General features: G+C 32.4%; 1 protein-coding gene across 2 annotated transcripts in view; it reads right to left on the bottom strand.

The window, feature by feature from the left end:
* Nucleotides 1-23,772, bottom strand: part of CNTLN (centlein) — a 585,894-nt gene that overhangs the window by 83,480 nt on the left and 478,642 nt on the right. For both annotated transcript variants that reach the window (XM_074197564.1, XM_074197563.1), the window contains exon 19: nt 5,522-5,668. In XM_074197564.1, the coding sequence (XP_074053665.1) occupies nt 5,522-5,668 (147 nt within the window). The remainder of the gene's footprint in view (nt 1-5,521; nt 5,669-23,772) is intronic.

Below are 23,772 nucleotides of genomic sequence, written 5' to 3'. Positions count from 1 at the left end.
TGGACATTTCTTTATACTTGCTATGTTCAAAATAAAAATGAAAATTAAAAGAATCATCATGTTTCATTATATATATGAATATATATGTATATATTTTATATATATATATATTTATTATATATGGTAACAAACAAATTTTAGAGCAAAAAGAATGACTCTCGAGAACTCGGAAGGTCAAATAATCATAACAAAAAAGAAAGTTTTCCTAATAGGCCTAAACTTATAAAAGTTAATACAGTAGGAATAAGTTCATAGAACTAGAATTGTTGGAGATATTAAAAGTCATATAGTTCAATAGCTTTATTTTATAGAATAAAAACTAAAAGTCCAAAGAAGTTTAGTTAAGTTGACCAAAGTCACTTAATTAATAGAGTAGCATTCCTCATGTTCTCTGACTCCTAATGCTAGTCCTCTTTCCATGTCTGTCAAGTGATGCATATAAAAATAGGTTTATTATGAAAAATTAAAAATCATTGAAATTTTTTATATCTGGCTAAATTTATTTAGATTTCAGGCAAACTATGTCTAAAATACAGTGGACATTAAAAGATAGAAAATGCATTTTTTATATTTTAAAACTGCTTAATGAACCAATGACATTCAGAAGTTCAATGAATAAACATAGAACAATAGCTAGAATATGAAATATTATTTAAGAGATAAAACAAGACATTTTAAAATGTTCAAATAATTCAAATACCTGCACCTGGTTCTTGCAACAAAACTATCTTAAAATTCACCACTTGATTTGAAAAAAATCTGTCAGCATTTTTATATTTATGCAGAAATACTCTTCATTGTCTCCTCATAGCATGGACTATGTAAAATGACTAATCACCAAACAAATGGACACCAGGTTCAGAATTTTCATGACTTTAGCAACATATCAAGCCTTTTAGACTGGGGGTGGGGTGGGTTGGTGGGGTAAGGGGGATCACTCTAGTGAAATAATAAATTTGGGGAATAAAGAAAATAGTAGTGAACATGTATATGTACTGGAAGTGGGAATTTGCAATAGCACAAAATACACTTTTGGATATTTTGAATTTAATTAATAAAATTAATTGAACTTAAATTAATGTTTTTGGAATCTATCAAACTGTGATCTAAATAATAAAGCTGCACTATAAAAATCTGGCTTACATTTTTCATTCTTCCCCTCCACTCTATCTTTGAAATGACAGTGAATATACCTTTTTAAATTGATATGGTTTTTAAATTTTCCAATTATGTATGAAAGTTTTCCCAACCTTCATTCACATACATATGCATATTTTTTGGTTACATAATTTCCTTCCACCTTCCCTTCTCACCCCCCCCCCACAAGTGGCATATGGTCAGGTGAATATTATACATACACATTTGGCTTTAACATGTTTACAGATTAGTCATTTTTGGAATAAGGAATTAGGATATTAAAGGAAAAGAAAGAAAACCATGAGTTAAAAAAAAACATGAGAAATTTTTTAAAAAGTGAATGAAGTGTTCAAACAGATTCTTTTTTGTTTTGTTTTGTGTTTGTTTTTATCCTCTGGGTATGGATAGCATTGTTTGCTGTAGGTCTCCTAGGTTTGTTCTAGCTCTCTGAACTGCTAAAAGGAACTGCTTTCATCAGGGTTGATCAACTTACAATGTTATTGTTAGTCTATATTGTTCTCTTGGTTCTACTCCCTCCCCCGCAAGATTAGTTCCTGTAACTCATTCCTTGCTTCTCTAGAGTCCAACCATTCTTGGTTTCTTATAGAACAATAGTATTCCACAGTATTCATATGCCATAACATGTTCAGTTATTCCACAAATGATGGGCATCCCCTCAGTTTCCAATCCTCTGTCTCAACAAAAAGAGCTGCTACAAATATTTTGGAACATGTGGGACTTTTCCCATTTTTTATGATTTTGATATAGGCCTAGAATTGTATTTGCTGGGTCAAAGGGTATGAACAGTTTTATTGCTCTTTGGGCATAGTTCCATATTACTCTTCAGAAAGGTTGGATCACTTCACAACTCTCACCAGCAATGCATCAATGTCCCAATCTTCCCACAATCTCTCCAACATCGATTGATTTTCCTTTTTATCATTTTAGCCAATCTGATAGGTATGAGGTAGAATCTCAGAATTGTTTTAATTTGCATGTTTCTAATCAGGAATGATTTGGAGCATTTTTTCATATGATAATATATAGCTTTAATTTCTTCATTTGAAAACTGTTCATGTCCTTTAGCCATTTATCAATTGAGGAATGACTTCTAACCTTAAAAATTTGATGCAATTATCTATATCTATCTATCTATCTATCTATCTATCTATCTATCTATCTATCTATTAGAAATGAGACCTTTATCCAAATTTCTAGTTGTGAAAATTGTTTCCCAGTTCTGTTTTCCTTCTAATTTTGACAGCATTGGTTTCATTAGTGCAAAACCTTTTTAATTTAATTTAGTCAAAATCATCCACTTTGCAATTTATAATGTGCTCAAATTCTTGCTTGGTTATAAATTTCTCTCCTTTCCATAGATCTGACAGATAGAGCATTTCTTTGTCTGTTAATTGGTCTATGGTGTCATACTTTATGTCTAAATCCTGTTCTCATTGTGACCTTATTTTGGTATAGGGTATGAGATATGGTTCTATGGCTAGTTTTTGCCACAATATTTTCCAGTTTTCTCAACAATTTTTGTCAAATGGTGAGTTCTTATCCCAGATGCTAATGTCTGGGTTTGTCAAACAGTATTTACTGCAGCCATTTAATAGACAGAGGACATTTCTATTTGAAGCAAAGCAGAGGAGAAGGGAAGAAATTATTTCTTATTAGTGTTTCTATTCTCTTTGCTCCTTCACTGAGGGAAAGGATAAAATTATAAATAGGAACTTAAAAACAAGATTTACTCTGGATCTTCTGCTCTTATTGCTGGGCTTATTCTCTCTCTCTCTCTCTCTCTCTCTCTCTCTCTCTCCTCTCTCTCTCTCTCTCTCTCTCTCTCTCTCTCTCTCTCTCTCTCTCTCTCTCTCTCTCTCTGACTCTCCCTTAATCTGTTTCTATCTGTGTATTTCTCTCCCTGAACTCAGGAACTCCAATTGATTCTATGGAGGTGACTCCAATTCTATATCCCCAATGTTATGCCTCCAGAATTCCAGAAGGGCCTCTCCAACTACCTGCAAGATATCTTCACCTGGATTTCTCACAGGGAAATTACATACTCAAACTTATCCAAAACATAATTCATTATTGTTTCCCTAAACCTACCCTTGCTTCTTAATTTCTCTATTTCTGGCAAATTTACTAGCAATCATACTCCACTATGTCCAAAGCCTCAATTAGCCTTACCTGAAAATTGAATCCATTCTAAGTTTTATGTAATGAACATTTTTAGAATGTTATAGAATGAAACCAACGAGCATTTTTTAAGGATTCTCTCCATACCAGGCTGTGCTGGGGATACAAAGCAAGAAAAAAGACACTTTGCTCCCTTGAGAAACTTAACATTCTGCTGGAGGCTCCTTTCAACAGATCCAGCACAAAAGATTAACTAACCCTGAGCCATCACAGCCTGGACAACCAAATCATCTTCAGTTTCTGAGATGAAAATCTTTCTTAATTTCTTCTACAAAATACCAATGAACATGTCCGTGTCCTTTATAGGAACATATATAAAAGACCCCTCTCCCCACAAAGTCATCAAGCTGATCACACTTCAACCAGCTTCTCCTCTGTAGAAGAGTTTATATTCTGAACCTTCATAGTCCTTAGCTGCCATATCTCTGGCAAAATGATCAAGAATTTGATTCTCAGGAAGTTTTTTGATTACTCAGTTCTCTCCACTGTGGGTAGTGCTTTATTTAAGGGAGGATACAGATATCTTAATCTTAATTTTACTCTGGTTTCAAAAGTAGCCATGTTCCTATCTAAAAAACTTTTTTTTTTTTTTTTTTGCGGTTAGTGCTCACCATGTCTAGTCCATTCCAATGCTCTTCTTTCAGGATATACAGGCATGAAGCTTCTGCATGATCTCTGACCCCTAAGAGTTTCTTTATCAACCTCTTCCCCCATGGCTACCATGGCATTGAAATAATTGTGAATTAATCTTTTCAATTGATTTGTAGTTGCTTATCAATTTTTTATAGAATTTCTTCATATCAACCTCTGCAACAGATGACACTGCAAATGCTGCAAAGAGCTTCACAGTGGTCAATTTGCTTATGCTATTATAAGCATTGTAATAAGATATGACCCAATCAAATATCCCATTAAATAATGTTTCTTATTGTTTTTGGACCCAAGATGAAACCAATTTGATCAATTCTTTTATTTGCTTCTCCAAGAAGAAATTATAAGCTAATCTTCCATTTGAGTATAGTTTTCTGATGTATTTTGGTTTTAATTATGGCAAGAATTTCAATAGTGGCATGAGTTAGTCACTGATATTGTCTAAGGACTTATTTTTTAGGGTATAATTTATATTTGTAGAAAGTATAAAAATTTGATAATTCTTAATGTCTTCTGTTCCTTTTTTGCCTCTGGGCTACTGCTATTTTCAAAACATAGAGTACTGAGGGATTTTATTTTATTTTATTTTATTTATTTTATTTTATTTTATTCACTGGTTGCCATGACCAGGTAATTCATTAATCAATATCCAGTCTACTGGGATAATATTGCCTATTGCCCTAAGGCCCTTCTGCCTTCCTTTTGGAGGTTGTCGTCTTATGGAATAGCTCTTATTAAATTAGTACCATTTCCCTACCACAATGAGGCAACTAGAGTAAGAACTATCCTTTAAAATATTTTGCAATAATTGCCAAGGAGTCTTGTCCTTATAAACAGCAATGTTATTAAGCTCCGACAAATCATTTTCCAACTTAAAAACCTCACCTATAGTACAATTTTCTAAACACTGCCTTTACATATTTATTTGCTAGCCAGAGATCAACATTGACTTCCATTCTTTGTGTGTATATTACATATGAAAAGAGATAAGGACTAGAATTGTGACACTGTTCCCTCTTTGGATCTAAGCTGTAAAGGGGAGCCTAAAGCAGTTAAAAGTTAAATGTCCCACTCAGAGGCAAGCAGTTGGTATACCCCAGAGATGCGACTTCAATTCAGGACTCTCTGGTTGTAAGATCAGTCTTTTATCCACCACCAAAGCACCTCTATAATTATGCCTATTTGCATATACATACATATTGTGTCTCTTATTAGAATGTAGGCTCTTTTTGAGCATGGGCTATTCAATTTTTGTTTTCTGTATCCTCAACACTTAGCACTAGAACTGGTACAGAGTAAGTACTTAAATAATGCTTGAGGATTAGCTAACACATAATTAAAATCCATGTACAAGTATTCATTCCAAATTCTAACAGAGAATAAAAATTTTTGTATTATGCATACCCTGTTTTACCATCATTAGCAAGATTATATGGAGTCAAATTGACTAGAAAATACCTTTAAAAAGTCACTTATAAAACAGAAATTACTGAATTACTAATAAATCTGAATTCTTAATCACCTGTAGACTCACCTTTAATTTATACTGCAAATGTTTAATTTCTGCTGGCATATTCTTTGAAGAAGCCTCTATTGCAGATTTAGCTTCCTTTTCAGTTTCCAATTTCTTTTTTAATTCTTCTTTCTCTTTACGAAGTTCTCCCAAGTCTGAATTTAGCTTCTATTTTTCCCAGAAAAGAAAAAAAAATCCATATAACCCTATCTTAAAAGCAATTCTGTTAACCGTTAAAAGATTTTAGAAATAAATAGACCAATTGGTATACCAGTTCATGTTGAAGTCTTATCCGATTGAATTTCAAGATGAATAACGTAATTATAAAAGTTAAATAAAAATTTTTATTTTATTTTCAGTAAACAAAATATGCTAGTGACGAAAATTTTAAAGTTTCAAAATACCAATTTTTGTAATAATGGTAGTATAAACATAAAACAGACACGAAGTGGTTTTAGATATAATATATAAAAATGGCAGGAAATCTTGTGTTGTGTGAAAAAATGTGAACGACTTTGCTTTGCAAAAGTCTCTATGCTTTGCATATTGTCTAAAATGTTGGGCCTTCTCAATAAATATTTTAAAAACAATGATACAGTCAAACTATGAATATTGACAACAATTATAATTCAAGTCCTATAATCTCTATTGGCTTTTACTTTAAGTTTATAGGTTTATAGAGGCTAAAATAAAATGGATCAGCTCTATTAAAAATCTTCTGGTTAACTGGGCTTTAATCATATTTTTGCTATTTCTTCTCTTGCACATATATGTATGCTAGCCAGAGACCCACATATCTGATAACCTTGACTCTAGGGCTGATGTGCTTAACTGGTAAAAGCCAAGCTGGAGCAGGACAGGATAACAGATGTTATTTGTTTATTCCACTGGGTAGTTCTTACCACCCTATACAGCAGCCAAAATGCTTCTCATTTAGCAACATAAATGTTAAGTCCAATTAGCAGACGAGCCTTGTTAGGGATTTAGTTCAAGTAAATAGCATGCAAACAAACTATCTTGGTTTTTATTGTTTTTGATTGACAGCTGACAATGCCCTTTTGCAAAGGATGAGATAGAAAATCCTATATTTACATTTTAATGTCATAAACATTTAATTAGAACCTGCTCAATAATATACTTAAACATTTTTATGTAAGAAGGTAGCAGAAATAGGTAAGAGAAATTATGTTAGTTGTTATCTTTCACTAGTCTGTAGTCAGCAGAATGCCACCAACGTTTAATTGCATAACAACTTAGGGCTCCTTGAGAACATAACTACACTATTACTTTATTATTCCAAAGAAGCTTATAATAGTAGTTTAACATAAGGAACAATTAGACAAAATGTTACTGAAATCTCTCAGAGGAAACAAATTTTCCTTTGTGAGGAATCCCAATTAGAAACAGAAAAAGAGATTACATTTCCTATAAGATGGCACATTTAAAATATGCTAACATTTAAATAAAATTAATACGACTATTTTGTATTGATAGTTACCCAGATACAATATGTCCATATATTTACTTATGAAATTGTTTACATTACAAATATTTATGAAATAAAGTATTCATGAAATATTATTTTGGCTTAAAACATATCCACTGTAAAATAGAATATCTTTGATTACATTTATATTTACCAGTTCAAAAAGTACATTTTTTAAGAGTTATGAACAATCACAAAACGTTTTCAGTAATTTCTCAATTCTCTTAATTTGTTTATCAAGATATTGCTATAAATGCTATTGTTTTCTTTCTGAATTTTAAAACTTTCCATTAATTAATTAATTAAATGAATGACAAATTTTATTAACAATTTAATTTTATTTAAATTACTTCTTCTCTGCTTCTGCCTAAGTAGTATTCACTGGGGGGAACTGTTCTACCCCCCAGTGAAAGCTCTGCTTGTAAGCTCACCTGCTGGAGATTTCAGCCCTGTCAGATTTATCTCAAGGCTGCAATTCCAGGTGGAGACAAGCTGAAACAACACTACAGAGCCACAAATACTTTGATGACATGCTTTTTTTGTCAAAGAAATGCCTCTGGTGCCTTCTCTCTCTCTCTGGGTACACAAGCCAGAGGATTTCCTGTTCATTGATTCCTTGCTATAAGACACATAGGCACTGTAAAGGGAAAAGGTGTCCTTCACAAAGTTTTTTTTTTTTTTATTTCTAGTAGTTCTGTCCAGAAAGACTGGAAAGCTGAAACTATACTTTCACAACTTAAAAAAGGGATTTCTCTATGAGGAAATAATTGAAAATTATGGCAATACTTACAAACTAGTAATCAGAAGATGTGGTTTAAATGAAGCTGAAATAATGTCATCCACTTAATAAATCATAAAGTCAAATTCCTTAAACTAGTATGTTTTTATGTTAGAAGTGCCAAAGAAAGGTTATATATAGAACATAATTTTAGAAGTATTGGTATGGAAGAATTTGGTTATATTTTCCATCTAAAGGGATCACTAAAGTAGAACTTGCCAATTTGTTAGTCATGAAGTAATTGATCACTATTTCTGGTTCTTCTAGCTATTGGGACATTTTCAGTTAAGCATAGACCAAAAAGTGGCTTAACTCATTTATGGACCAACTCACTTTTGCACCATTTATTATTCTTTTTTCAGTTTCTTAAAATTTCTATACAAATGTCACTGGTATAATAGTGAAGATGTAATGTAGATAATTTTATTCTGCTTGTATGGCTGCCCTAAACTGAGAAATGCTCCACAATATACATTTACTATGAACTATGTACCAAAATTCTGATTTAGAATTTGTAAATAATTTTTATTTATTCTTAATAAATATTACCCTAAAGAATAATCAACACTGGAAAGTGGTTTTTGTTCTTATAATAATTTTGCCCCATACTTTCCAAGAAGAGAGTAAAAATTGATTAGTCATATAATATTTAGCAGTAGTAGGAATGACTAATTATTCTAACTGCAATTCAATAAGCATTTACCAGTCACCTAATATATATAAGACATGGTGGTCACAAAGACAAAATAAAAACAGTTTTAGCCTTCAATGAGCTTACATTTCAACTGCCTATTTTCGACAATCATAACCTATTGTCATAAATGAGATAGCTGTTTTTACGTTTTTTTAATTCACTATAAAAATATATTCCTTCCCTATTTAATTGCTACATTTTTTACACACATAAGGCAGCTAGATGACACAATGGATAGAGTGCCAGGTCTAGAGTCAGGAAGACACGAGTTCAAATCTACCTTCAGATACTAGCTATGTGACCCTGGGCAAGTCATATAACTGTTTGCCCCATTTCTACCTGTGTAAAATGAGCTTGAGAAGGAAATGACAAACCAATCTAATTTTTTGTGATCCAATGGACCACACCACACTAGGCTCTTATCTCTTCTATTATCTCTCAAAGTCTGTCCAGGATCATATTTGGTGTTTCCATGATACTACCCTAACCATCTCATTCTCTCCTATTTTCTTTTCCTTTGGTCTTCAGTCTTTCCCACCCTCCATGTCTTTTCCAATGAGGTCCATCTTCTCATTATGTGACCTAAATATTTAAGCTTCTGCTTCATTATTTGACCTTCCAATATTTAGCTTAAATTAATTTCTTCAAATATTGACTGATTTGATCTCCTTGCTGTCCAAGGGCTTTCAAAAGTCTTCTCTAGAATCACAATTTGATAGGGTCAATTCTACAGTCTTTAGAGTCTACCTCTTACAACCAAACATTGCCACTGAAAAAAACCCATAGATTTGACTATAATGGACCTTTGTCAGCAAGGTAATTTCTCTGCTTTTTAGTATGCTGTCCACATTTACCAGAGCTTTCCTACCAAGAACCAAGTATCTTTTAATTTCATGATTATCATGCCCAGCTTCAGAGATCTTTGAAGCCTAAGACTTTAAAATATTACACTGCTTCCATTTCTCCTCCTTCTATTAGCCAGGAATAAATGGGATCAGTTACCAGGAAATTAGTTTTTTTGAGGTTAAGCTTACATTTTTCTTTTATCCTCATCAAGAGTCTCTTTAATTCCTCTGCATGTGCTGCCATCAGAATGGTATCATTGATCATTGGCCTTATCTGAGATAGTTGATATTTCTCCTGGCAACCTTAATTCTGGCCTTTGTTTCAATCAAGTCTAACATTTCTCATGATGTAAAGTTAAATAAATAAGGTGACAATAGAAGTAGCTCTTTCATAGGTTCTTCAGAAGACAAGATGATCTAGCACTCCCATAGCTTTGAGGACAGTCAAAGGCTTTAGGATAGTCAATGAAGTTCATTGAATGAAGATTTGTTTGTTTTTCACAGTTTTCCTTTGCTTTCTCCAATTTGCAATTGGTCTTCCATTCCTCAACCTCTTAGAAAAGCAGCCTGCTCTTCTGGTCATTCTCAATGTATATATTGCTGAAGCTTAACTTGAAGAATCTTAACCATTCAGTTTATATCTTTCCCTTTCTCCTATCCCTTTCATTTTGTGTCTTTCCTCAGTTATTTGTAAAGTCTCATGAAATAGACATTTTACCTTTTTACTTTTTTCCCCTTTGGAATGTGTTTTGTTGCTGCCTCCTGAATAATGCAAACGTCTCTTCATAGTTCTTCAGGCACTCTATCTAAAACATCTAATCTCTTAAATCTATTCATCATATTCACTTTCACATTCATAAGAGTTATTATTTAGGACATACTATATGAGCTGATTATATCCCCTATTTTCTTCAAGTTGTCTTAATTTTATAATAAGAAACTTGTGATCTAATCAACAGTCAGCTTCAGGTCTTCTTTATCTAACTGTAAACTCTTCTCCACTTTAAGTTGAAAGAGTCTCTCCTCCTTAAGCTGCAAAGTATGTCAATCTACAGTCTGATTTTTTTTTTAGGCTTTTGCAAGACAAACGGGATTAAGTGGCTTGCCCAAGGCCACACAGCAAGGTAATTATTAAGTGTCTGAGACCGGATTTGAACCCAGGTACTCCTGACTCCCAGGCCGGTGCTTTATCCACTATGCCACCTAGCTGCCCCTCAGTCTGATTTTCTAATGGACAATACAATGATGTCTATGAGTAATGGCAATTTACAGTTTATAAACACTTCTATATCTCATTTGAGATACAATATTACTTTTGGGGATAGACATCTATTTTATAGATGAAGAAACTGAAGTACAAAGAGGTTGTATACTATGTCCAATATTGTAAATCAAGAGATAGAATTAGAACTAGAGCCTGAAATTAATATTAGAACCTGTTGTTCTGACAAAATCTAGAAATTTTAATTTCATCTTTAAAAACTTGAACCTGGGGACAGCTAGGTGGCATAGTGGATAGAGCACTGGCCCTGGAATCAGGAGCACCTGAGTTCAAATCTGGCCTCAGACACATGACAATTGCCTAGCTGTGAGACCCTGGGCAAGTCACTTAACCCCATTGCCTTAAATAAACAAATAAGTAATTTTTTAAAGAAAAACCTTGGCTTAGAAAAAAAGACATTTTTAAAACTAATATAATTACAACATTAACTAAAATTCAAATCTATTGCTATATTTAACATCTTCCTGGCTTTTCCCTATTATCAAGCAGGTAACCTTCTTCTTTCTCTTTCCTTTAGTAAAGAGTATTCTGTTGGACTTTTCAAATATCTTTAATCTAGGAAATCTAACTGTCCTGAATGGCCCACTATATACTTTATGTCTTATATTCCCAAATCACAATAGGGGAGTTTATTATTTGTTCTATTTACCAGAAGAGTGAAGGTACCACATGAATTGGCCATCAGTATTTTTTTTCATTGACAGCATACAACTGATCTACCTTATTTTCTGTAAAGAAATATCCTTAATTATGGTTGTATATGTCTGGGTGTCAATATGCTATCTGACTGGCTAGCTGACATTTATGGATAGGGCACTGGATAGAGTAAAGGTATTTTGGCTCTGTTACCACTTTATATATCTTAGGTCAGATCATATAACCTCTCTGTTCCTCATTGCTAAAATTATATATATATATATATATATATATATATATATATATATATATGTGTGTGTGTGTGTGTGTGTGTGTGTGTGTGTGTGTGTGTGTGTGTGTTTATGCATGTATATTTACCTATACAAATATGTATGTGTATATTTACATAAAACATAATAACAATTGTATATTAATTTACTTCTTAAAGAGGAGTGTTAGAGAAAACAACTAGGTAGAAACAAGTATGAAACTACAATAAAACAAAGCATATTAACAGTATTTATAGATTAAAAAAGGGGAAGGAAACAATAAATTAACTTTAGCAATCAGAAAAGAAATTGAAGGAGTCAGAATTGGCAATGAGGAAGCAAAGATTTCACGCTTTGCAGATGATATGATATGATGGTTTACTTAGAGAACACAAGAAAATCATCTAAACACCTCATTGAAACAATTAAATTCAGCAAAGTAGCAGGACATAAAATAAACTCATATAAATCTTCAGCAATTCTATATATAAACAACAAAGTCCAAGAGCAAGATAAAGAAAGAGAAATGCCATTTAAAGTAACTATAGACAACATTAAATACTTGGGAATCTACCTCCCAAGACAAAACTCAGAAACTGTATGAACACAATTATCTCACCTAAATAAAATCAGATCTATATAATTGAAAAATGTTCCTTGCTCATGGTTAGGTTGAGATAATAGAATAAAAAAAGAAATTCTATCCAAATTAAATTACTCCTTTAGTGCCATACCAATCAAACTACCAAATAACTACTTTAACAAGCTAGGGAAAAAAATAGTAACAAAATTCATCTGGAGCAACAAATGGTCAAGAATAGCAAGGGGACTGATGAAACAATGTAAAGGAAGGTGTCCTAACTCTACCAGATATAAAACTATACTATAAAATAGCATTTATCAAAACTTCCTGGTACTGATTAAGAAATAGAGTAATGGATCAATGGATTAGGATAGGTTCAAAAGAAACTACAGCAAATTGACTATAGCAATCTACTGTTTGACAAACCCAAAGACATCAGCCTCTAGGATAAGAACTCACTATTTGACAAAAATTGTTGGGAAAACTGGAAAATAATATGGCAAAGACTAGGCATAGACCCACATCCTATACCCTATATCAAAATAAGGTCAAAATGAGTACAAAATTTAGATATAAAGGGTGACCGCATATATAAAGTAACAGACCAAGAAATATGCTATCAGATCTATGGAAAGGGGACATATGCATGACCAAACAAGAAACTGAGTATCTTATAAACTGAAAAATGAATAATTTTGACTATATTAAATTAAAAAGGTTTTAAACTAATAAAATCAATGCTGCCAAAAAACAGGAAGTTGGGAAACAATCTTCACAACTAGTAGTTCTTATAAAAGTCTCATTTCTAAAATATATAGATATTGCATCAAATTTATAAGGTTATAAGTCATTCCCCAATCGATATTTGGTCAAAGGATATTAATAGACAGTTTTCAAATGAAGAAAATAAAGCTATATTCAATCACATGAAAAAATGCTTCAAAGCATTACTGATTAGACAAATGCAATTTAAAACACTTCTGAGGTATTATCTCACCCCTAAGACTGGTTAAGATGAGAAAAAGGGAAAATGATCAATGTTGGAGAGATTGTGGGAGGATTGGGATATTGATGTATTGCTGGTGGAGTTGTGAATAAATCCAATCATTTTGGAGAGCAATATGGAACTATGCCCAAAGAACAATAAAATTGATTACATCCTTTAACCCAGCAATCCCAATTCTAGGTCTATACCCAGAAGAAAACATAAAAAATGGGAAGAGCACATGTTCCAAAATATTCATAGCAGCTCTTTTTTGATGAGACAAAGAATTGGAAATTGATGGGCTACCTATCAATTGGGAAACGGCTAAACAAGTTATGGTACATGAATATTATGGAATACTATTATTCTAAAAGAAACCACAAATAGACTCTAGAGAAGCATGGAATGACTTATGGGATCTGATGCTGAGCAAAGGGAGTAGAACCAAGAGAACAATGTATACATTAACAACAACACTGTGAGATGGTCAACCCAGATGGAAGCAGTTGCTCTCAGCTGTTCAGAGAGCCAGGACAACTGTATTGGACAATGTTATCCCAATCCAAAGGAAGAGAAACAAAACAAAACAACCCCTCCAAAAACCCAAACCCTTCATAAAATGATGAACACTTTTTAAAAAAATCTCTTATGCATTTTTCCTTTCACACAGAAAATCTGTGTACATGTTTATCACAAATATGTATGTTCAGTGTTAATCTGACTGTTTGCCACTGAGGGGAGAGGGGTGGGAAGGGAAGATGGAAGGAAATTTTGTTGTTTAAAAATATATATATGCATATGAATGAATGTTGTAAAACTTTCATAACATGTATTTGCAAAAATAAAATATCAATTAAAAAAGGAAAAAATAACAAATAAAAGACAAACTTCATAGGGTTGATCTTTTTATGCCTTTCCTTCACTAGAAAGGCCAAGCAGTATGGATAGAGGCTACCAGAAAGCTATATTAAAAGAAGTACAGTTGGCCACACACCTGAGCTAATCAAGTCCCAAGGACAGAATTTATGCCTTTTAGGGAAAAAGTAGCCTAATCCATGTTGTCAGGCATGGGGAGAAATTAATAGGATGCAATTATACATTTTTCAATAGTTTTGGAGAAAAATTGTAAAATTTTCTATCCAGTTTTACTTAAAAATTATTAAGCAACTATGAAGACTAAGACAAAAAATAATATTCAATAAGAAAGAAGTATTTGATTTTGAACAACCTACAATCTAATAAGAATTAGACACAACCACAGAATGTGGGAAAATGTAAAGGAAAAGCTGGAATAAAGTGCTGTGAAGTTAAAGAAGGAGAAATCATTTCCAGATGAGAGAAGGGGGAATCTTGGAAGAAAAAAATGATGTTTTGAAATCAGAGATTTCCAAAAGCAGATGGCAGTTCAAATAAGGTAGGGTAATCTATTCTAAGCAAGTGAATAGGACAGTAGGATGAGAATCAAGGATGGTGAGAAGTACATCATGACTTAATATGCAGGTGAGTAGTAAAGAGTTAGAATGGCTATCTAGTTGGAGACAGAGTGTAAAAGGACTTGAATGTCAGGTTTCTATCTTTTTGGGTAATGAATGAAGGAACCAACAAAGTTTGTTGTGTAGAGAAGTTATATGCAGGCAATGGTGAGAAGATCAGAAGTGTAGAAGACTAATTTGGAAGTTATTGTAATACCTTAGGCCAACAATACCCCCAAAACAATCTGAACTAGTATGGCTGCCAATAAGGGTGGAATAAAGGAGATGGATCAGAGAAATATTAGGAAAGTAGACTCAATATTTGTTCATTGATTGAATGTAAAAGGATATACATGAATAGTAGGATGCCATTACCAGAAATATTAAGATTATGGGATAGATCAGGGTTTTGGGAAAAGATGATCAATTCAGTTTTGAACTCATTGAGTTTCAGGTGTCCAAGTGAGAAAAATCATTAGTAACTCAAATTCATGGGAGTGACAAGGAAATGTAGACTTGAAAATTATCTTCAGAGAAATGATTACTAAAGTCATGGGACTGAAATGAGATCAACAAGCAAGAGACAGAAGAGGATAAAGATTAGAGCCTTGGGAGGGTCACATTTTTAAGCTTAGAATAAACATAAGGAACCAGAAAAAGAGATAGAGGCCTGGTTAAAGAGTTTGGGAATAGTCATACAAATAATAACAACAAAACTAATACTAAGGAGTTGTGAATGGATCCAACCTTTCTGGAGAGCAATATGGAATTATGGCCAAAGAGCAATAAAACTGTTCATACCCTTTCACCCAGCAATTCCAATTCTAGGACTATATCCAGAAGAAATTGTAAAAAGTGGAAAAAGTCCTATATGTTCCAAAAATATTCATAGCAGTCTTTTTGTAGTGGCAAAGAATTGGAAATTGAGGGGATGCCCACCAATTGGGTAATGTTTAAACAAGTTATGGTGCATAAATACTATGGAATATTATTAATGTTCTATAAGAAACAATAAATAGTCAGATTCTAGATCTGATACTGAGGAAAAGGGAATAGAGCCAAGAGAACAATTTACACATCAACATTATGAGATGAACAACCTTGATGGAAGCAATCTCTCTCAGCAATCCAGAGAGCTAGAAAAACCATATTTGACAGATTATGGACTGCATTATCCCCAACCAGAGGAAGAAAAATGAAACAAAACAAAATACACAGAAAAAGAACACCCCTACCACATCTGATGAACACTTTATAAAAATTATCTCTTATATACCTCTTTCCCTTAATCCTAATTCCTCATGCCAAAATTACTAATTTGTAAGTATGTTTAACAAAATATGTATGTAAAATGCTAACCTGCTTGTTCCCAACTGAGGGTACAGGGGTGAGAAGGAAGGGTGGAGGGTAACTTTGTAACTTGGAAATATATATATGTACAAATGGATGAACATAAATTTAAGAAAAGAAAAAAACAAATACTAAGCATGTATATATCATCTTGTGGGTTTTTCAGAGATCTAGTCTTGATAAATGAGAGAGAGAGACAGACAGACAGACAGACAGACAGAGGTAGAGACACAGAGAGAGCCAGACAGAGAGCTAGAGCCAGACCCAGACCCAGAAAGAGAAAGAGACAGAGATATAATTCTATATAAGAACATCAGTAACTAGGTGGTGCAAGGGTAGCACACTGGGTCTAGAATCAGAAAGATCAGAGTTAAAATCTGACTTCAGAAGCTTACTAGCTGTGTGAGCCTGTAATCGTATACTTAACTCCTCTCTGCATAAATGTGAAGAAGGAAATGGCAAACTACTCTAGCATCTTTGCTAAAGGAAATAAAAACAACCAAACAAAAAAATACCTCACAATCAGTTGATACATGATGTCACAGTCTGACACAAAACAACAAATATAGACATACTTATTATAGAACCTTCTTCAATGTTGAATCAACTAAAATATGAATATGTATATTTTAAAATGTATATATCCTAAAATAGATTAAAATATATAAATATTAGAATCAATTTTATCTTCACATTCTAAATTACATTTAGCTGATGCAGTGGCTAGAGTTTTGCACATGGAGTCAGGAAGAACTGAATTCAAATCCTGCTTCCTGACTCCATGTGTAAAACTAGCCATGGCACTACCTAAATGCAATTTGGAATGAGAAAATAAAATAGATTCAGAATATATTTTGCAATTGATTCTATTCTATATCACTCCTTATAAACTATAAAATTGCCATGTTTCTTTGCCAGAGAGTTAAGTTCAGAAGTTCAGATTTCTTTTGAGTCAAGCTGTTCCATAAATAACCTTAATTCAAAGAAATATATGGTCTGGACCCAACTTAACTACCCATGCATAATTATGGGAGATCTGTTATCTTGCTAACAAGTCTTGCAAGATGAAAATGGATATCAGGAAGTCTGTTATCAATGCAACACTGTCTGTCCATCATTGACAAAGTATGAACATGCAGGTGGAGGCCACCAATGAACTTTACAGAGCAACAAGATGGAAGGAGGGACTGTTGTTAGTCCTACATTCCAGACATCCATCCAATCATTATCTATGATACTTCAGACTTTGTAACGAATTATATTGTTTTATAATTCCTGTTATTTGTTCTCTTGTACTTTCCAAAACTATATAAAGGCTAGTAAGCCTTACTTCATGGTTTCTTGAATGACTAGAGTTAAGAAACCTCTTCTCTTGGTCCTTACTAACTATATCTAGTCTTATCAATAAATTGAATGTGCCCAAAACTTTGGCCTTCAGTTTACCTTATTTCTAATCTCAATAGTAGTACCAAAAGATCACACTGTCACAAAAGCCAAGAGAAGTGAATATCAAATAGAGTAAGGCTTGCAGGGGCAAATGCTGAGGACATTTCAATATACAACTAAAATTTTATAAAGTTGTTTTATAAAATAAAGAAGTTCTATATTTATAGAAATTCTTAGATATTAATTGTTCTTCACTGAAAATCCAGAAGCTTATGTCATAAAAATAAGCAAAGTGGAGGAAGAGTTGTAGAGACAATAACAATTTTAAGCACAGGTAGGATTAGTTGCTAATTTAACAGTCTTTTGAACAATCCATCTAGTTGCTAAATCAATCATTTATAAACTATTTTCTTGCAAATGTAGTTATTAAAAGCCTCCAAGTGTGTTTCACAAGATGTCAAGCAGATGAAGGTAATATAGAGGACTTTTTACCAGTGCTTTAGCTAGTAGTTAGACTTCAGTAGCCTTTAGAGACCATTAAGTACCCTTTGGCTAATTGGCCAATGGTAGATTAATCCTCTTTTTATTCTAGCAGCACTATTTTAACACCCCTTGCACTCTGTCAATGTAGTGTCTGAATGACAAAATAATATTGTGCATGAATAATAAGCAGAAAAGTTAAATTAACATTTCATGTTTAACATGCTGTACCTATGTGTCAGAAAAAAACTTTCTTTTTAAGTCACTGACATTCAATTTTTTTTAAACAATCTAATGCCGACAACTTATTGAGGTGAATCTTCCTAATTACTGCTAATTGCTTATCAAGAAAAAAAGACTCTTCTTGAAGTGCAGTTGTCTGTTACAGATGAACACAGCTCCAATGTGCACATTAAAGACAGCATGACACTTGAGGTGCTACATTATTATGAGGTCATATTAAATATGGTTTGCAATTAACAAAGCAGCTTTTAAGGATGTTCAAGGTACTAAAAATGCCAGTCCATCTCAAAGTGGTTAAATTAGAGACAATCAATAAAGTATAAGTATCTGCATATGGATAATAAGCATATTTCAATTCAATTTACTGAAACAAAAATAATATAATTTATAATGTAAGATATATCTATATAAATCTATATACATATATCTGAAAATTAGCATTTGGCAAATATTTTGAATACAAGATATCTTAACTTATTTGAAAATAAACTTTATTAATCTGAAATGCCAAAATTATTAGAAATAATTTTCTAACAATTGCTTCTTCAGAAAAATGAGTTATACATCCATACATAGTTTCATTCTTAAAAATGTTTAAAAATACAAAAAATTATGTCATTAAACTTTTACTCCTATGAATATATTTCATATTTTGGAGTTTTAACATAAATTGGAACCCAACCCATATAATCTCAGTAATAAACCAAATGTTTCAAATAATATTTTAACTGACATGCTAACTTTAAAATTACCTTTATTTAACAAAAAATTCAATAAATGAAAATTATTTCTCTAATTTAATTATACATTTGGTTCTCATAAATTAGAATGCCAATGTCTATACTTGGGAATTTTTAAAAAACTAAACCTAATAAATAATAATAGCTTACATTTATATATAACTGTAACTTTCACCAACTATTTTACTTGATTTATCAATATTAATATGAGTGATATTAAATCTACATGATTTAAACTTTTGTTATTATGACTGCCCTTAAGGACATTAATGGAAACATGAAAATAAGAGAAAAATTAATGCTGTAGTTAAATTATACAACTTAAAAAACTAAAAAATATAAATATCAATTATCCCTGACTGAATTACCCATATTTTGACTTATCTTCAATAAAACTTACAGAATTTACATCTAATATACAGAACCATATATTTGTTAACATTCAAATTCCCTCTTTACTTTTGTCTGCTGAAAAGACCACTGAAACTCAAATATGAACTACCTTGTCCTTCTTAATGAAAGGACTAAGAAAGGGTACCTGGGAGAGACAGTGAGGGGATCAGTTCAGTCATTACAACAATCAGGAGGAAATCCTTCACCCCCAACAAATTCAGTGTTAGTCTAATACAGGTTCCTTATTCTTTTGTAATCAAACCTACTTCCCACACATACTATTCAAGAAAAATTTTAAACAATTTCCTAATGCATTTTTGTGTAATTGATGATTTCTTATTTCAGAGATACTTTGGGTTAAATGGGTTTTTTTTGTGGATTGATCTAGAAACCTACTTAAACTATTTATACCATTGCTTCTTTAGGAAATATGTTATACATACAAAACATGTGGTTTGTGCAAAAAAAAATTGGGATACAGTTTATTAAGATCTTTTTGTAACATTTTTTCATATATAAGCAACAGCTCATCTTCATTTGTAGCAAATTCTCCTGAAACATAGAAGTCTTATAGAATCATCTGAAAGTCTTAATATTCTTTAACATGTTTTTGATTTTTAAATCATTTTTGACTGCTATATCATTTTCAATTAATAACCCACTAGAAAATGTTTATATATAAATAACATTTCAATTTAAATAAGAATGATTGGTATATCAAATTATAATAACTTTAAATAGTTTGCCTTTTACATAATACAAATAGATATTTTATAACTGCTCAGAATCATTGTGGATCTACATTTACATACTCAAACTAGTGAAATCACATTTATATCAATTCTTTTAATTTATAACATGTGGAGAACATCTCAGGATCTGGAAATTAAAATATTTTAATGGTGGGGTCAATCATATGAGTACTGTCTATTTGCTTGATCTTACCACATCTAAGCACTGCAAATGAACTACTTCTATAAGAACCAGTCAGGGAATTTCAGATACTCTACAGCTCATTACAAATTTAACAGTAGCAATACTAAGTATTCATGTGGTTCAGATAACACACACAAACATATTCTGTTGAAAATTCACCAGGGAAACAAATTAATAATGTTTCCATCTGTTTTCTGTATATTTTTAATGAAATCAGAAAAAAACCCTGTATATTTACATATACATATATTTTAAAAGAAATTTTTCTTATATAATTGAAATAAATGTTCATATATGTCTACCCAAAGGTTCATTTTAAACAAAAATATTGCAAATTTTAAAAGAAAAAAATTATCATTAACATAAAGAAGTAAAAGAAATGGAATAGATTTAAAAATCTTTAAAAATACTATATACTTTATTCTAACCAATATACTCTTAAGAAGATGGACAAACCTTCTGATTAATGTAAAATCTCAGAATGAACTAAGGATTGTAAGAAAAGCTAAGGACAACGGTAAAGGGCTTTGTAAAAAGGGATATCAGCAAAAAAGAGTAAGGATAGGGTAATTGTTTGAAGTAGATGAGATAATGATCATGGACAAAGAGGCAGGAAAGAACTGTTCAACTCATGCTTCTATTTTCTCTCCAAAAAAAATTTCCTGGAAAGGACAAAATAAAAATTGTTATGAAATTGAGTATTCAATAGTAAAGGAGTACCCCAGCTGTGCTTGAAGGGTTCAAGACACCAGACCCAGATGAACTACTTTGCAGGGTACTGAAAGAACTGGCAGAATTGACTGCTGAGCTAAAGCCAGTGGACTCTGAAAAACTAGGAAAATTGAGAAAAGTACTTCAGGACTGAAGAATGCCAAAATAGGAGAGAATAGAGCCTGAAAACAAGTCAGTGGGTTTGGTTCTGATTTCTGATAAAATTCTAATGTAACGTATGTAACTTTTTGGGGCAGCCTTAGCTTTGCACTCACAGGATTGGACCAAATTCAGTCCTGCAGGAAAACCTGTGCTTTACTGAGAGTTGTCAGGCTTTTTTCCCTTGTATTCTCTAGCTCTTTTTACTCCAATTCTGGAACACTTCTGAAAATCACTTTAAGTTTTTATTTAGCTCATCTCTCGAATTTCCACAATGTAAAATGTAGATCAGGTTATGACAGTTACCTATACATAAAAGAAATACTTAAATTACAAAATATGTGAGGACACATGAACAAAGTCATAAATAAAGCAGTAACTAATAACTGCAGCATTATTATACTCCTTGGGGTGTTTTTCTTTAAAATACCAGAATCTACAGTAATCTGCTGTTTGATAAACCCAAAGAGTCCAGCTATTGGGATAAAAACTCTCTCTTTGATAAAAAAAAAATTGGGAAACTTAGAAGTTAGTATGGAAGAAACTTAGATTAGACCAACACCTCATACCCTATATCAAGATAAGATCCAAATGGATATAGGATTTAGACATAAAAAAAACAATATTATAAGCAAACTAGAAGAACAAGGAGCAGTTTACCTGCTAGATCTATGGAAAGGGAAACAGTCAATGACCAAGGAAGAGATAGAGAACATCATTCAAAACAAACTAGATAATTTTGATTACATTAAATTAAAACCAATGTAACAAGATCAAAAGAAATGTAGCAAATTGGGAAACAATTTTTGCAACTAGTATTTATGACAAAGGATTCATTTCTAAAATATACAGAGAATTGAGTCAAATTCCAAAAAAACAAGTCATTCCCCAATTGACAAATGGTCAAAGGATATGAAAAGATAATTTTTAACTGAGGAAATCAAAGGAATCCATAGTCATATGAAAAATTGCTCCAAATCATTACTTATTAGAGAAATGTAAATTAAAGCATCTCTGAGACACCAGCTCATACCTCTCAGACTGACCAATATGACCAGAAAGGACAATGATCAATGTTGGAAGGGATGCAGGAAATCTGTTACGCTAATACATAGTTGGTGGAGCTGTGAACTCATCCAGCCTTTCTGGGGAACAATTTGGGATTAAGCCCAAAGGGCAACAAAAATGTGCATATGCTTTGACCCAGCAATACCACTGCTGGGTCTATACCCTGAAGAGGTGATGAAAAAGGGTAAAATCATCACTTGTACAAAAATATTTATAGCAGCCCTGTTTATGGTAGAAAAAAATTGGAAATTAAGTGAATGTCCTTCAATTGGGGAATGGCTTAACAAACAGTGGTATATGTATGTCATGGAACACTATTGTTCTATTAGAAACCAGGAAGGATGGGAGTTCAGGGAAACCTGGAAGAATTTGCATGAACTGATGCTGAGCAAGATGAGCAGAACCAGAAAAACATTGTACACCCTAACAGCAACATGGGGTGATGATCAACCTTGATGGACTTGCTCATCCCTTCAGTGCAACAAGCAGGGACAATTTGGGGCTATCTGCAATGGAGAACATCATCTGTATCCAGAGAAAGAATTATGGACTTTGAACAAAGACCAAAGACTATTAGAAATTAGAAAATTAGAAAAAAAATAGAAAAAAATTAGAATTAGAAAAACAAGTTAGAGAGAGAAACAGAGACAGAGAGAGGAAGAGAGGGAGAGGAGGAGGAGGATGATTGGGAGGGGAGGAACAGTGAGAGGGAGAAGGGATGGAGAGGAAACAGTTCCTTAAACCGATAGAGCATCATGCTAAAATATGTTATTAAATATGTTAAATATGTTAAAATATGTTATTAAAAGGATGGTTTACAAATATCTAGACAAGGAAGTGGTATTAACAAGGTATAATGTGATATGGCAATGAAAAAAAGTGAATGTGATTTTAAGTTACATTAAGATACATATTTACAAATAGTCACTTTATGCTGTATAATGGTTTCATCAATAGTATGTCATGCCTGAATAGTTTGATGTCCTTGTTGCCATTGGGGGGGGGGGATATGGAATTCAAAAGCTTACAAAAAGATGAATGTTGAAAACTATCTTTGCATTTAATTGAGAAAAATAAAATAACAAAAAAAAAGAATGCTGGGTTGAATTTAAGGAGATGAAATATAATAAGGAAAAATAAAAGGTCTCACTATATATACTTGAACTATAAGAAATTAACTTTCCAAGTATAAGATGAGGAAAGCATAGCTATGCAATAGTTTGTCTGACAAAGATTTTGAGGTCAAAAGGAGTCAACATAATAAAGAAATCATAAAAATTATTGTGGGTCTTATAGTATTGTGTTAAGAACTAAGAAAAATACATCCCTACTGTGTATTACCTTGGTTTACTTTTATCTGCATTATTATATTCAGTTCTGTATATCAATTTGAGAAACAAGAAACAACATCCTAGAAAGGGAACCTACTTGAAGGAAATGTAAATATTTCCTAGATATGATAGGTGTCTTCAACTTTTTGGAACATGAAAGATATATTAAACATGCTCTGCCTGTGCCTGGAGAACAGATCTAGACTCAATCATTAAGCATTGCATAGAGGCATATTTGGGCTTAACATAAGGAAAATTCATAAAATTTTAAGAGTTATCTTAAAGTAGAATAAATTGCTTTGAGAAGTTGAGAGTTGCCCTTCATCTGAGGTCTTTAAAAAAAGGCTGGATTATCATATCATATAGAATGTATTTTTCTTCATGTGTGGCTTGATTAAATGATCTGTTTATGTCTTTTTTTAACTTTGAGATCTTTGATGATGTT

This window comes from Macrotis lagotis, chromosome 8 (genome assembly GCF_037893015.1).
Source record: "Macrotis lagotis isolate mMagLag1 chromosome 8, bilby.v1.9.chrom.fasta, whole genome shotgun sequence".
Lineage (NCBI taxonomy): Eukaryota > Metazoa > Chordata > Mammalia > Peramelemorphia > Peramelidae > Macrotis > Macrotis lagotis.
Note: the sequence above shows the minus strand (reverse complement) of the source record. Positions and strands in the feature narration are given on the sequence as shown.